We start from the raw sequence: 15,132 nt of genomic DNA on the forward strand, positions 1-15,132 counted from the left end.
CAACCTCTGAGGAAGCCAGACCAGTGTCAAATACAATGCACATGTAAATAAAGAGTGACTTGGCGATGGGATACCGGCCTCCGTGAAGTTAATTCATGGCAGCGAAAGAAGAAAATATTTTCCTGAATAAATTTGCTCATAACAGTCATATTTGAGTTGGGGTGAGCATTTCAGGCATCATGCTGTTATTTGGGAAGCTTGACTCATTTGATCCTGCCATTGAAGACTGGGCCCAATATGTGAAAATGATGTTTTTTGGGGGGCAAATGACATTGGGGCAGATGAAAAGCAACGACTAATTCTCCTGACAGCTTGTGGACCCGCAACCTTTTTAGTTATTAGAAGCCTAACTTATTCTGAGGCACCAGATATGAAAACCTTTCAAGAATTAACAGATTTGGTTAATGAATATTAAAACCCCAAGCCTCTAATTCTGAGATGCTATTGATTTTACTCAGCAATTTGATAACCAAAAGAATCCATATTGGGATGTTTGATGAGTTCAAGATGACTGGCAGGGGCATGTGACTTTGGTCTAACCTTAATGAGATGCTGAGAGACTGTTTGGTATCTGGGATTAATGATGTAACTATGTGAGAGTGCCTAGTAACATAAGCCCAACTGGACTTTAAACAGGCACTACAACTGGCTTTATCATTGGAGAATGTGGCAAATGGAGTAAGTACACAATGCCTCACAAAGAGGATTTCTATGCAAAGCTTGGGTGGGGTCGATGGGGAGCGGGTGGTGGGTGGCTGTCCTTCACAAAGGCGGACATGAGCCATGTGTACCTGCAATTGCAATTAGATGAGGATTTTCTGAAGTAAATTGCAATTAATACCCGTAGGGTTTGTACCAATCTATGAAACTGCCACCTGGGGTATCGTCAGCCCCTGCTGCTTTTCAGTGGATGATAGAGGACATTTCACAATGTCTACCCCAGGTCACCATTTATCAGGATGATGTGCTAATAACAGAGAACATGGACATAGTCTTGAGGAAGTATGCCTTAGAATGGAAAATGTGTCTACCAGGCACCCCAATGGACTTGTTGGGCTATGGGGTCAATAAGACTGAGTTACATCAATTGGAAGATAAAGAGAAGGCAATAAAAGGGTGTCTTGGCTCCCACGGCTATATCAGAGATTAGGCCTTTCCTTGGAATAGTAATTTAGACAATAGACAATAGGTGCAGGAGTAGGCCATTCAGCCCTTCGAGCCTGCACCACCATTCATTATGATCATGGCTGATCATCCTTAATCAGTATCCTGTTCCTGCCTTATCTCCATAACCCTTGATTCCACTATCCTTGAGAGGTCTATCCAACTCTTTCTTAAATGAATCCAGAGACTGGGCCTCAACTGCCTTCTGGGGCAGAGCATTCACACAGCCACCACTCTCTGGGTGAAGAAGTTTCTCCTCATCTCTGTCATAAATGGTCTACCCCGTATTTTTAAGCTGTGTCCTCTGGTTCGGCACTCACCCATCAGCGGAAACATGTTTCCTGCTGCCAGAGTGTCCAATCCTTTAATAATCTTATATGTCTCAATCAGATCCCCTCTCAGTCTTCTAAACTCAAGGGTATACAAGCCCAGTCACTTCAGTCTTTCAGTGTAAGGGAATCCCGCCATTCCAGGAATTGACCTCGTGAACCTACGCTGCACTCCGTCAATAGCCAGAATGTCTTTCCTCAAATTTGAAGACCAGAACTGCACACAGTACTCCAGGTGTGGTCTCACCAGGGCCCTGTACAGCTGCAGAAGAACCTCTTTGCTTCTATACTCAATTCCTCTTGTTATGAAGGCCAGCATGCTCTTAGCCTTCTTCACTACCTGCTGTACCTGCATGCTTGCCTTCATTGACTGGTGTACAAGGCGTCTGTACTGTCCCTTTACCTAAATTGATTCCATTGAGGTAGTAATCTGCCTTCCTGTTCTTAAATTTATTGTGCAAAGTTCATCCCTAACCTCACCTCCACCCTGGCACCCTTACATTTGCAAATGAGAAAGGGTCAGCATTGAAAATGATCTTGGAGCAAAGGCATAGCCTTCAGGAAAATGAAGAAGAAATATCATCAAGAAAAGTGTTGACACACTGTGCTCCCAAGCGAGATGTGGTGCTGACATGCGATGCCTCCCCATACGGTATTGGGGTAGTGTTGGCTCACAGTTGGCACAATAGAGAGGAGCACTTCTCGGAATTGCTTCCTGGACTTGGCCGATGCAGAGAGCAAATATGCACAGATAGTGAAGGAAGGTTTGGCAGCCATCTTTGGTGTGAGAAAAGTTCCAACAATACCTATTAGATTAGATTCTCTACAGTGTGGAAACAGGCCCTTCGGCCCGACAAGTCCATACCGCCCATCCAAAGAGAAACCCACCCAAACCCATTCCCCAACCCTATATTTACCCCTGACTAACGCACCTAACACTGTGGGCAATTTAGCATGGCCAAATCACCTGACCTGCACACCTTTGGACTGTGGGAGGAAACCGGAGCACCCAGAGGGAACCCACGCAGACACGGGGAGAATGTGCAAACTCCACACAGACAGGCGGGAATCGAACCCAGGACCCTGGTGCTGTGAGGCAGCAGTGCTAACCACTGAGCCACTGTGCCACCCATTGGCATATATCTGTAATAGTGACAGACCACAAACCCTACGGCTACAGCTACTCAAAGAGGATAAGGCTGTGCTGCCTAAAGCATCATGGCAAATCCAGCGATGGATTACAATTACAAGTTGGAACACCGTCCGGGAGGCCAAGGAGCAAATGGGGATGCCTCCAATGGTGCCTCCCCTGGAAGAGGCTGCTCTGAGTTTAAACTTTCTGGACACCCTTCTGCTCACTGCTGACAAAATCAGACTGTGGATGCAAAAGGATCTGGTCCTGGCAAAACTGAAACAGCCAGTGATGATGTGGGAAACAACACGGCAATCACAACCAGACACAAAACATTTCTGGACCTGGCGAGACCAGGTCACCGTAGAGGATGGCATTTTATTTTGGGGGATCAAGAGTGATTGTCCTGAGCAAAGATACTAGCTGACCTCCACCAGGGTCATCCAGAGGCATCCAAAATGAAGATGCTGGTGAGAGGTGATGTCTGGTGGCCAGGATTGGTTGCAACCATGGCTATGTTGGTGGGGCAGTGCCTGGAGTGCCAACAAGGACAGAGATTACTGCCAGCAGCTCCCCCACATTGGTGGGAATGGATGGATAAAACCTGGACTCAGGTTACATGGCAACTATGTCGATCCTTTCATGGGCTCAATGTTCCTAGTCATTGTGGACACCCACTCAAAGTGGTCAGATATGCATAAAGTTCATTCATCAAACACAAAACAGTGATAGAAAAGCTGCAAATATATTCTGCAATACATGAGCTCTCGGAACTGTTAGTCACATTCAACAGGCCATCATTTATCCGCAGGGAATTTAAGTATTTCCTGAAATCGATATCAAACTACCCATCATGCAACTCCAGGGATCATTCCAGCAGAGTTGCTATTGGAGGGGGGGGATGCTCTATACCAGGTTAAATCCTGGATCTGGGGGCTGGGGGACTGAGGGTGAAACGGCATCAGGAATACAAATACCAGATATACAACTCCTCTAAGCAAGAGAGAGGAAGTTTACTCCAGGGAACAAAGTTTGATGCCAAACCACACGAATGGCCCCGGATGGGTAAGAGACATCGTCGATGCGAGGTCAGGTCCTGTGACACACAAAGTTCGGGGAAGTGAGGCGGTCCTGAAGAAGCACGTGGACATCATGGAAGCTGCAAACTTGCAAATGGGGCAGGAGCAAAACATACCTAGCCTCTCAGAACAGCCAGAATGGCTGTCAGAACCCTGTGGGTTACCCCTCTATCTAGAAACAAAGAAAACTTGGAATCTGAGATAGACACACAGATGATATCACAACCTTGATGCCCTTGCTGCCTAAAGGTGAGGATGAATTTCTTCTGAGATGCTCCGGGTGTAAGAGACTGACTACGATCCAGGACATACTATCCAAATCCAAGGCTGACTCAGAGGAACTAGACTGGGTGCAAAGATGCCCCAAGGAGAGGGTATAAGGAAAAAAACAGGCCTATATTCCCAGATTTCCAGGGGGAGGGATATAACAAGGTCAGACAGATGAACATCATAGATATAAGTTCCCTGATTGGACCATGTCAACAGTCCCAATCAGGGAGCCCTGGCTGACAGATATAAACAGGAGTGTCAGAGGTTCTGTTCACTCTGAGAGCTGGGTCTGAGGGAGCTGGATCAGTGTCAAGTACTACACCAGTGTAAATAAAGAGTGACTTGGTGACGGGATAGTGGCCTCTGTGGAGTTATATCAGAAGAATCGGCTCAGAGAGATCCAGAGTTAATGTTTCAAGTCCAGTATGACACTTCTTCATAAATGAACATTCTGAGAATCAGCACAGAAACAGAAACAAAGAATACTATTATTTAAAGTCTCAAAACAGTTTTTGAAGGGGGTTTACTTAACTTATTTCATTTTTAATTTCAATTTTATGTTTGCACCTATTGATGGAAAAGAAATATCCAATAAATAACTTACTCTTTTGTCCAGTTTATGTTCCTCCATGGAGCTTTTATCTCTGGAAAGCACAGAAATAAAAAAAAAGATAACAACAAACAACAACTAAATTGGAGACACCAGCAGCAGAGGATACAAAAGAGAGTAGAGTTTGAGAAAGTGCACCAGGAGAAGTTTACAGAACAGGAGCAGGGGTAAGCCATTTGGCCTTCGAATCTGCTCTATATTATTCAAGCTAAATGGCCCCATTGTGTCTAGGGATGTGCTAAGTGTATTAGCCAAGGTAAACGGGGGCGTTATGGGAGGGTGGGTCTGGGTAGGATGCTCTTCAAAGGGTCTGTGCACTCCCAATGGGCCAAATGGTCTCTTTCTGTAAAATAGGGATTCTATGATTCTAAGATTCAAAATGACCATGGTTGACCATCCTATTCAGTATCATGTTCCTGCTTTCTACCCTGATCTCTGGATGACTTTAACACCTTGAGAAAAAACTTTCTTGAATATGTTCAATGATGTAGACTCCACCACCTTCTGTGGTAGAGAATCTCACAGTAACCAATTCAACAGAAGAGAAATTAATAACTAACATTAGAGAGAGGTCTTGATCAACTGAGAGGACAGAAAAACAGAGAGAAGATCCAGTAAGTATTGTGGTAAGATTTAAGCTAATCTAATGTAGTGAACAAGTCATATGTTCCAAGAGTGTGGAACCTGGTCCGATATCTTATAGTCCCATAGTATTTCTTTACCACAGAGTGCCGTCGAGATTGGGTTATTCAGTATATTCAAGGCTGAGGTAGACAGATTTTTCATCATGGGGAAAAGGTGAGTGCGTCCAGTTCATGAAAGCCAGATTTGCCACGATCTCAGTGAATGGCAGAATAGACTCAATGGAACAAATGACCTACCCTGCTCCTGTGCTTTCTGGGAATTATGAAAGAAAGCACTATATCCTAGTAACCGAAACATTCGGCAATTCAATCAAGAGGAAGATTTTAGGGAAGATCTTCAAGGAGGAAAAATGTAGGGAAGAAATGCCGGGGCTTAGAGCTCAGATGGGTGTGTGTAGGGCCACCAAGGATGGAGAAAGTGAGGACTACATACTGGAGATCAGAGCTTAAAAATATGTGTTGCTGGAAAAGCGCAGCAGGTCAGGCAGCATCAAAGGAGCAGGAGAATCGACGTTTTAGGCATAAGCCTTTCTTCAGGAATGAGGAAGGTGTGCCAAGCAGGCTAAGATAAAAGGTAGGAAGGAGGGACTTTGCGGAGGGGAATTGGGAATGCGATAGGTGGGAATGCGATAGGTAGAAGGAGGTTAAGGTGAGGGTGATAGGCCGGAGAGCGGGTGGGGGCGGAGAGGTCGGGAAAAGTTCACCAAGGATGGAGCAATGAGGGTAGTGCATAAAAACTTAAGACATCCAGCATCAGCAATCATCAAGACCAGGCACCTTTACAGCAGGTGTCAGGTGACTTCCAAGCTTATGACATGTTACCGTATTCATGGAATCTGTGCCATAGCAGACACACAGCACTCCCAGTGATTTACCAAGGTCCATGGACTTTCCTGATGAAGCTGAAAATGTGTTGCTGGAAAAGCGCAGCAGGTCAGGCAGCATCCAGAGAACAGGAAAATCGACGTTTTGGGCATAAGCCCTTCTTCAGGAGGGCTTATGCCCGAAACATCGATTCTCCTGTTCCCTGGATGCTGCCTGACCTGCTGCGCTTTTCCAGCAACACATTTTCAGCTCTGATCTCCAGCATCTGCAGACCTCACTTTCTCCTTTCCTGATGAAGACCTTATGCCCAAAACTTTTACTCTCCTGCTCCTCAAATGCTGCCTGACTGGCTGTGCTTTTCCAGCACTACATTTTTTGCCTCTGATCTCCAGCATGTACAGTTATCAAATCCTCTCCATGGACTCAGGGCCAAAATACCACCTAGGAAGCCATCGGTACTAGAGAGTGTCCAGATTGGCTAAAAACTGGACTGTCCACTGCAAAACCAGGTGTCTCACCGCCTGGAAAGAGATCAGAATTAGCTGAACCTAAATTTCTCAGAAGGTTATGTGGCTGGAGGAGATTATAGAGACAGGAAGGAACTCAGTGATGGAGGGATTTCAAATCAAGGTGGAGAATTTTCAAATGGAGATCTTGTTTGAACAGCAACCAATGACATCGTGTGCATGGAGGTGACAAGGGAACATGATTTAATACATGGACAGAGAGTTGGACGATCTCAAGCTTACAGAGGATGGTGTGGAAGACCCACACAGGAATCCACTGGAAGAGCTGAATCTGGAAGTAACAGAGGCACAAACAAAGATATCGGCAGCAGATGAGCTGAGGCAGGGTGAAGGTGCAGTGCTGTTAAAGTGGTTGGCAGTACAGACAGCTTCAGCAACAATTAACTCCCCACCTCCACTGTGCTGGGTGCTGGGTCGGGAAAGTTTCTCATGGATCTTTCCAGCCAGAACCTGATTGCCGAGGTAAGAGGAAAGGGGGTGCGTTTCTTGCACAGTACCAACCCACCTGATTATGCACCTTGCCTGCCACTTCTAGGGAATGGAGATTTTGTAATTAATTCACGGGATGAGAGCAGCTCTGGCCAGGCCAGTCTTTATTGCCCAGAGAGTAGTTAAGAGTCAACCACATTGCTGTGGCTCTGGAGTCACATGTAGACCAGACCAGGTAAGGATGGCAGATTCCTTCCCTAAAAGACTTCTCTTTTAAGCACCCACCACCCCCGCACCTTGAATCTGTGTCCCCTAGTAATTGACCCCTCCTCTCTGAGAAAAAGCCTCATACTTTCCACTCTCTCCATACCCTTCATAATCTTACAAACGTCCATCAGGTCGCCCCTCGACCTCCTGTGTTCCATGAAAACAAACCAGGTCCATCCGACCTTAAAGTATAAACAGTGAATTAAACAGTGAATGGTATAATCACTCGACTATTAATTCAGAGGCCTGGCTAATGTTCTGGGGACCTGGGCCTGAATCCTGCAATGACCCAATAGTGTGACTTGAATAAATCTGGAATTAAAAGTCTAATGATGATCATGAATAGATGGTCAAGGGAAAAACCCATCGGGTTCATGAATGTCCTTAAGGGAAGGAAAATGTTGGTGCATTCCCTGGTCTACATCTGACTCCAAACCCACAAGGTGGCTGACTCTTAAACTGATCTCTGAGTCATCCGGGGTGGACAATAAATGCAGACCAAGCCCGAGATGCCCACATTCTGTGATTGAACGTTTAAAAAAAGACAGTGTTCAATCTGACAGACTGGCTTCATCTGAGAATTGTATAGAAGATCCTGATTATTCAACTATTCCCAGGTGGTTAAATTAAAATGTCCTTACCTTCCACCCGGTAAACTTCAAGTTCAACAAGGTCTTCATCTTGGCCAAACAGGGCACTATTTGTAACACTGTAGGAGCCATCAGATCTCAACTCAACTTTTTCAGCATTAACCTGAAATAAAAGACTGTTTCCGAAATTTGGACCGTTTTGGTAATGATCACAAATTGCCACAGCATCTTGTCTCACAGGAAACTTTAACGGCTTTTTTCCCGGTAAATCCGTGTTCAGTCGGAAAAGGAAAGCCTTATTATCCACTACAGACCCGACAGCAAAATCTTCCGTTCTGTAGCCTCCAAAAATAAAACCCGACTTGTTGTACCCGACAGTTATTGTTGGTCCTTGTTCCCTACATTTTTCGTGGAGAGAATCAACGCGGAAACCGTGAACACTCGCTTTGTAAAGTAAATGGAAGTTCACTTTCCCGAAAAGTTCACACAATTGTTTCTGATCCGCTGTCGTGAGCCGGGGTATGACATCACGCATTGTTGAAACCTGGAAAACATTTGATCAAAATAAAATTAAAATCAAACTGGCCTGATTCTAACTTGTCATCCTCCTCAAAGCAAAGCTCAATGATAACAGGTTATAACAGCAGAGGGGGAGGGGGGGGGGGGCAAGATCTGATAGAAATCTGTACAATTCTACCAGGACCAGACAGGATCAATGTAGGAAGGATCTTCCCAATGACCGGGAAGTCCAGACCCAAGTCTAAGGACTAGGTGGAGGGGCCTTTAGGGCTGAGATGAGGAGTTGTGTCTTCACCCAGAGAGCGGTGATGCTGTGGAATTCACTATCACAGAAAGTGGTTGACGCCAAAACATTGAATGTTTTCAAGAATGAATTAGGTATAGTTCTACTGGCTAAAGGTGTCAATAGATATGGACAGAAAGCCAGGACAAGGTACTGAGAAACCTCAATTACCCCAACAAGACGGGCAGAGAGTACGTTGTTTGGATAAGTGATTGTTCAGACAATGGATAACTTTTTTACGGGACCTTGAGATGTTCGGATAATCCGAAATTCAGATATTTGACGTTCGGAAAACCGAGGTGTTTTACTGAACTGCTGCAGTCCATGTCCTGGGTGTCCTTGTGCATGAATCACTGAGGGTTGGTTTGCAGGAAAAAAAAGGTAATTCAGAAAGCAAATGGAATTTTGTCCGTCATTGCTAAACAGGTTGAGTTTAAAAGCAGTGAGGTTATGTTGCAGCTGTACAAGGTGCTGGTGAGGCCACACCTGGAGTACTCCATGCAGTTTTGGTCTCCTTACTTGAGGAAGCATGTCCTAGCACTGAGGGGGGTCACTCGGTTGATTCAGGAGTTGAGGGGGTTGGCTTAAGAGGAGAGACTGAGTAGACTGGGATTATATTCAGTGGAATTTAGAAGAATGAGGGGGCATCTTATAGAAACATTAAATTATGAAGGGAATGGATAAGATAGAAATAGAGAGGACGTTTCCACTGGTGGGTGAAACTAGGACAAGAGGGCATTGCCTCAAAATTAGGGGGAGCAGATTTCGGACTGAATTGAGAATGAGCTTCTTCACCCAGAGGGTTGTGAATCTACGGAATTCCCTGCCCCATGAAGTAGTTGACGTAACTTCAGAAAACATTTTTAAAGCTCTGATAGATATTTTTTGAACAATAAAGGAATTAAGGGCTATGGTGAGAGCACGGGCAAGAGGAGCTGACTCCATGAAAAGATCAGCTATGATCTTATTGAATGGGAGAGCAGGCTCAAAGGGCCAAATGCTCCTAGTTCTTATGTGCTGTAGGTAGACCCACAATGTTGTTCAGAAAGGCGTTCCAGGATTTGCCCAACATAGAGTCAAAGAGTTGTATACCATGGAAACAGACCTTTTGGTCCAACTTGGTCCATGCCAACCAGACATCCTAAATTAATCTGGCTAAAAATCACCCATCACCAGGTTGTGGAAACTATCTGATGAAGGAACAGCGCTCCGAAAGCTAGTGCTTCCAAAAAAATCTGTTGGACTATAATCTGGTGTGGTGTGATTTTTAACTTTGTACACCCCAGTCCAACACTAGCTTCTCCACATCATAAATTAATCTAATCCTATTTGCCAGCATTTGGCACAAATTCCTCAAAATCCTTCCTATTCACATACCCATCCAGATGCTTAATGTTATAGTTGTACCTAGGTACAGTGCTGGAAATGTGTTGCTGGAAAAGCGCAGCAGGTCAGGCAGCATCCAGGGAACAGGAGAATCGACGTTTCGGGCATAAGCCCTTCTTCAGGAACATTCCTGAAGAAGGGCTTATGCCCGAAACGTCGATTCTCCTGTTCCCTGGATGCTGCCTGACCTGCTGCGCTTTTCCAGCAACACATTTCCAGCTCTGATCTCCAGCATCTGCAGACCTCACTTTCTCCTACCTAGGTACAGTGCAAAGTTCTGTTTTGCATGCAGACAAAACAGAAAGGTCACACTGCACATAATGCATTAGGATAATAGACCAGAGCGAGGAATATAATATTATGGCTGCAGAGAAGGTGCACAAAGAGTGAGGTTAACATTAAATTTAAAAGTTGAGCGCTCCATTCGGAAATCTAATAACTGCGGGGAAGAAGCAGTTGTTGAAGCTGTTGGTATCTGTGTTTAAACTTTTGTACCTTCTGCCCAATGGAAGAGGTTGGAAGAGATTATAATCGGGGTGGGAGGGGTCTTTGATGATGTTAAGTGTCTTTCTGAGGCAGTGAGAAGTGCAGATGGAGTATAATATCGATGGTGTTCCCAGTGTCCTCAAGTCATTCTCTACTTTTATTAATGATAAACCCTCCCCTCTCCCTTACTCTTCCATCTCATGGGTTGCCTTAATAATCTCTGCCTCCTGAATTGTTCATCCTTTTGAATGATAGCTCGCATCCAGCTCTAATCCTCAGGCAATCACCAGCCTGACTTAAAGACATCAATGAGTCCTTATTATCACAAGACCAATATCCTCGGGTTCCATACCTATTGTAACTTTGCTGGCAGATTCATACACAGAAATCCACTGGCTTAAGGAGGTGTTTCATGAACACCTAAAGGCACATGACCCTGCCTGCATTCCCCACACACCCCAGGAACAAAGATCTTTTCAAAATCATCCCCAAACCTTCATCAACCATGTTCAGGCATCATCAGCAAAAGACACACTTGTGTCAGCAATGATGCAATGTTCTTCCAAAATCAAAATGAGGGGAGTTCCAATTGAATATAATGATGAATTTCCCAATGGAAAATCTCCCCAGCCTCCCGAATGGCTGACAGATACAGGAACTGGTACATAATGGACAAAATTCACAGCAATTCAATTTCTGCCTAATTTAGTTTCCCAGTGCATACAAAAGCTAAGAAAGATTTGCATTCATTTTGTGCGTTTCCAGTCCAACAATTTGATTGGTTGATTGATTTAATTTCTTGTCACGTGTACCTAACTCCAGTGCAAAGCTTTGTTTGCGAGCAGTACAGGCAGATCATAATAAGCAAGGACATACAGATCTTAGGGTGAAGAATACTTGGCCAGAGTGAGGCATACAGGTTACACTGCACAGGACGTGTATGAGGCAAGACCTACATGAACAAGTTCAACATTGTTTCGAGTTAGAGAGGTTCATTCAGCAGTCTAATAACAGCAGTCTAATAACAGCAGGAAGAAGCTGTTCTTCAACCTGTTGGTCTGTGTTTCCGGGTTTCTGTATCTTCTGCCTGATGGGAGAGGTTGTAGGAGATCATTACCAAGGTGGGAGGGGTTTTGATGATGTTGGCAGCCATTCAGTGGCAACGAGAAATGCTCATGGATGAGAGGTTGGCTTGTGTGATGGTCTGGGCTGTGCACACAATCTTCTGTAGTTTCTTAAGGTTCTGGGCAGAGCAGTTGCTATTCCAGGCTGTTATGCACCCGGACAGTACGCATTCAATGGTGCATCTGTAGAAGTTGGTAAGGGTCCTTGTAGACAGGCCAAATTTCCTGAGTCGCCTGAGGAAGAAGAGGTGCTGTTGTGCCTTCTTAACCTTATAGAGATTTATAAAATCATAACAGACATAGATACGGTTAATAGCAAAGCTTTTTCTTCCTCAGGTGGGGGAGTCCAAAGCTAGAGGGCATAGGTTTAAGGTGAGGGGGGAAAGATTTAAAAGGGACCTATGGGGCAATTTGTTCTCGCAGAGGGTGATACGTGTATGGGATGAGCTGCCAGAGGAAGTGATGGAGGCTGGTACAGTTGCAACACTTGAAAGGCATCTGGTTGGATATATAAATAGGAAGGGTTTGGAGGGATATGGGCGAAATGCTGATAAATGGGGCTAGATTAATTTAGGATATCTGGTTGGCATGGACAAGTTGGACTGAAGGGTTGGTTTTCATTCCGTACATCTCTTTGATATGATTCCATACACGTACCGCCCTCTGTGTGAAAATATTGCCCCTTAGGTCCCTTATAAATCTTTCCCCTCTCACCTTAAGCTTATGCCCTCAAGTTCTGGACTCCCCCACCCTGGGAAAAAGAACTTGGCTATTCACCTTATACACGCCCCTCATGATTTTATAAACTTCTTTAAGGTCACCTCTCGGCCTCCAGTGCTCCAACGGAAATAGCCCCAGCCTGTCCAGCCCCTCCCTAGACGTCAAATCATCCAACCCTAGTAACATGCTTGTAAACCTTGTCTGAATCCTTTCAAGTTTAATAATATCTTTCCTATAGCAGGGAGACCAGAATTGAATGCAGTATTCCAAAAATGGCCTAACCAATTTCCTCTACAGCCACAACATGACATCCCAACTCCTTTACTGTACTCAGGACAACGTCAATAATTCATGCGCCATCAAGTCTCCTTACCTTCCCAATCTTGGGGATACATTTCAGTAGGAGATGAGCTAATCAACATTACAAGTTCTTCCACCTTAGTACCTACAGCACATGGACACTAGCAATTCAAGAAGGCCACCACTATCTTCTCAAAGGCAACAGGATCAGGCAATAGATACTGGGCCAGCCACAGCCAGGTCCTACCAATGAATATGATGATATGTTAAAAATCACACAACACCAGGTTATTGACCAATAGGTTTATTTGGAAGTACAAACTTTCGGAGCGCTGCTCCTTCGCCAGGTGGCTAGTGGGGCAGGATCACTGGACACAGAATTTATAGTAAAAAATCAAAACTGTCATACAACTGATGCGACATGTTGAACAAGCCTAGATTGTTGTTCAGACCTTTTACTATAAATTCTGGTGTTGTGTGATTTTTCATGTTGTCCTCCCCAGTCCATCACTGGCACCTCCATATCACAGAGACAGGATTCTGGGAATCCAAGATGGAAGAATTTCTAGCTGTTACACGCTGCTCCTTTTTTGAGGTATTTTAGGTGATGGAGGTGATTTCCTCAAATTCCAGGAGCAGCAATTACTGTTTTATATGCTGTTGCATTGCTTTGGAAGGGGACTAATATACTGGCAGGGAGATTTGCTAGAGTTGCTCGGGAGGATTTAAACTAGTAAGGTGGGGGGGGGGGGGGGGGGGGGGGGGGGGGGGACCCGGGGGTGGAACCCAGGGAGATAGTGAGGAAACATCAATTCCCCTGCTCTTCGGATGCTGCGTGACCGGCTGTGCTTTTCCAACAACACACTCTTGACTCTGATCTCCAACATCTGCAGTCCTCACTTTCTCCTTTGATGCGTTTCCTACGTTACAATGGTGACTACACTTCAAAGAGTATCTTACTGACTGTAATCTGAGTCTACCTACCCTGAGATTGAAAGATGTGATATCCGAGAGCAAGATTATTCTTTTACTTAGTTCATCAAATTCACTTCTATTTCAACTGCAGAGCAATGCTTGGCCCATTAGATTCTTCATCAGAAGCAAGACCAGTGCCACCAGACTTCGTTGGAATAACTTAATTGTTTCTTTCATATATTTTGCTGCCTTGTGGAGTCATAGGGTTCTGCAGCATGGAAAAAGGCCCTTCAGCCCATCGTATACAAGGATGTTGCCAAAGTTGAAGGATTTGAGCTATAGGGAGAGGCTGAATAGGCTGGGGCTGTTTTCCCTGGAGCATCGGAGCTGAGGGGTGACCTCGTAGAGATTTATAGAGGGGCACAGATAGGACAAATAGACAAAGTCTCTTCCCTGGGGTGGGGGACTGCAGAACTAGAGGTCATAGGTTTAGTGAGAGAGGGGAAAGATATAAAAGAGACCTAAGTGGCAACTTTTTCATGCAAAGGGTGGTGTGTGTATGGAATGAGCTGCCAGAGGAAGTGGTGGAGGCTGGTACAATTGCAACATTTAAAAGGTGTCTGGATGGGTGTATGAGTAGGAAGGGTTTTGAGGGATATGTGCCAAGTGCTGGCAAAAGGGACAAGATTGGGTTAGGATATCTGGTCAGCATGGATGAATTGGACTGCAGGGTCTGTATCCACGCTGGATATCTCTATGACTCTATGGTCTGAATGAAATAGACCAAGACTGCTCTGTCACATTAAGCCATCAGCCATTCCCCCAAATCCACTGAGATTTTCACATAAGACCTCCAGTGAAGCCCCATGAAATCTCATACAAAGATTATACCCGAATACTCACCCTTCAAAGTGTCCTGCTGGTTATGTCTAAAAGATTCAATTTGTATTCCACGCAGTTCTTAACACAGGAACCACAGTCAGTTCTCACCAAGAGATCTGACGGGGTCTCCCAAAATAATTCAAATATCAAACAAAAACACCGCCAGCGTAAAACAACAAACTCGACCACAGACATACAGCAAGGGACTGGAGAGACTTGTTTTCAACCACGATCCGTAATGCCTTAACCACACCTTGAAAAATGAACTCACAGCAAAGATTCAACTTTAGTTTCAGTTTCCATTCCGGCAAAGTCAAACAGGAAAATGAAACTTAGTGTGGGCATTTCAGCAGCAGGTCCTTTCATGTTCTGGAAGACAATCCCCGGAAAATAAATACACACACACACACCGAAACACACACACAGACACACACAAACAGACACAGATGCACACACACAGACACACGCATACACAGACACACACGCATGCACAGACACGCACACAGACACACACAGACACAGATGCACACACACAGACACACAAGCACACAGACACACACATGCATACACAGACACACACGCATGCACAGACACACAGACACACACACACGTGCGCACACAGAGACACACTCACAGAGCCGCACAGACACT

At 45.0% G+C, this 15,132-nt stretch overlaps 1 protein-coding gene across 1 annotated transcript in view; it reads right to left on the reverse strand.

The window, feature by feature from the left end:
- Nucleotides 1-14,712, reverse strand: part of LOC122554144 (interferon-induced protein 44-like) — a 29,658-nt gene extending 14,946 nt beyond the window's left edge. The window contains exons 1-3 of the mRNA XM_043698708.2: nucleotides 14,503-14,712; nucleotides 7,918-8,410; nucleotides 4,579-4,618 (exon numbers count right to left, since the gene is read on the reverse strand). Coding sequence (XP_043554643.2) covers nucleotides 4,579-4,618; nucleotides 7,918-8,401 — 524 coding nt within the window. The 5' untranslated portion in view covers nucleotides 8,402-8,410; nucleotides 14,503-14,712. The remainder of the gene's footprint in view (nucleotides 1-4,578; nucleotides 4,619-7,917; nucleotides 8,411-14,502) is intronic.
- Nucleotides 14,713-15,132: the final 420 nt, after the last annotated feature.

This window comes from Chiloscyllium plagiosum, unplaced genomic scaffold (assembly GCF_037043375.1).
Source record: "Chiloscyllium plagiosum isolate Xiang-an unplaced genomic scaffold, Cpla_swu_hap1 HiC_scaffold_9, whole genome shotgun sequence".
Lineage (NCBI taxonomy): Eukaryota > Metazoa > Chordata > Chondrichthyes > Orectolobiformes > Hemiscylliidae > Chiloscyllium > Chiloscyllium plagiosum.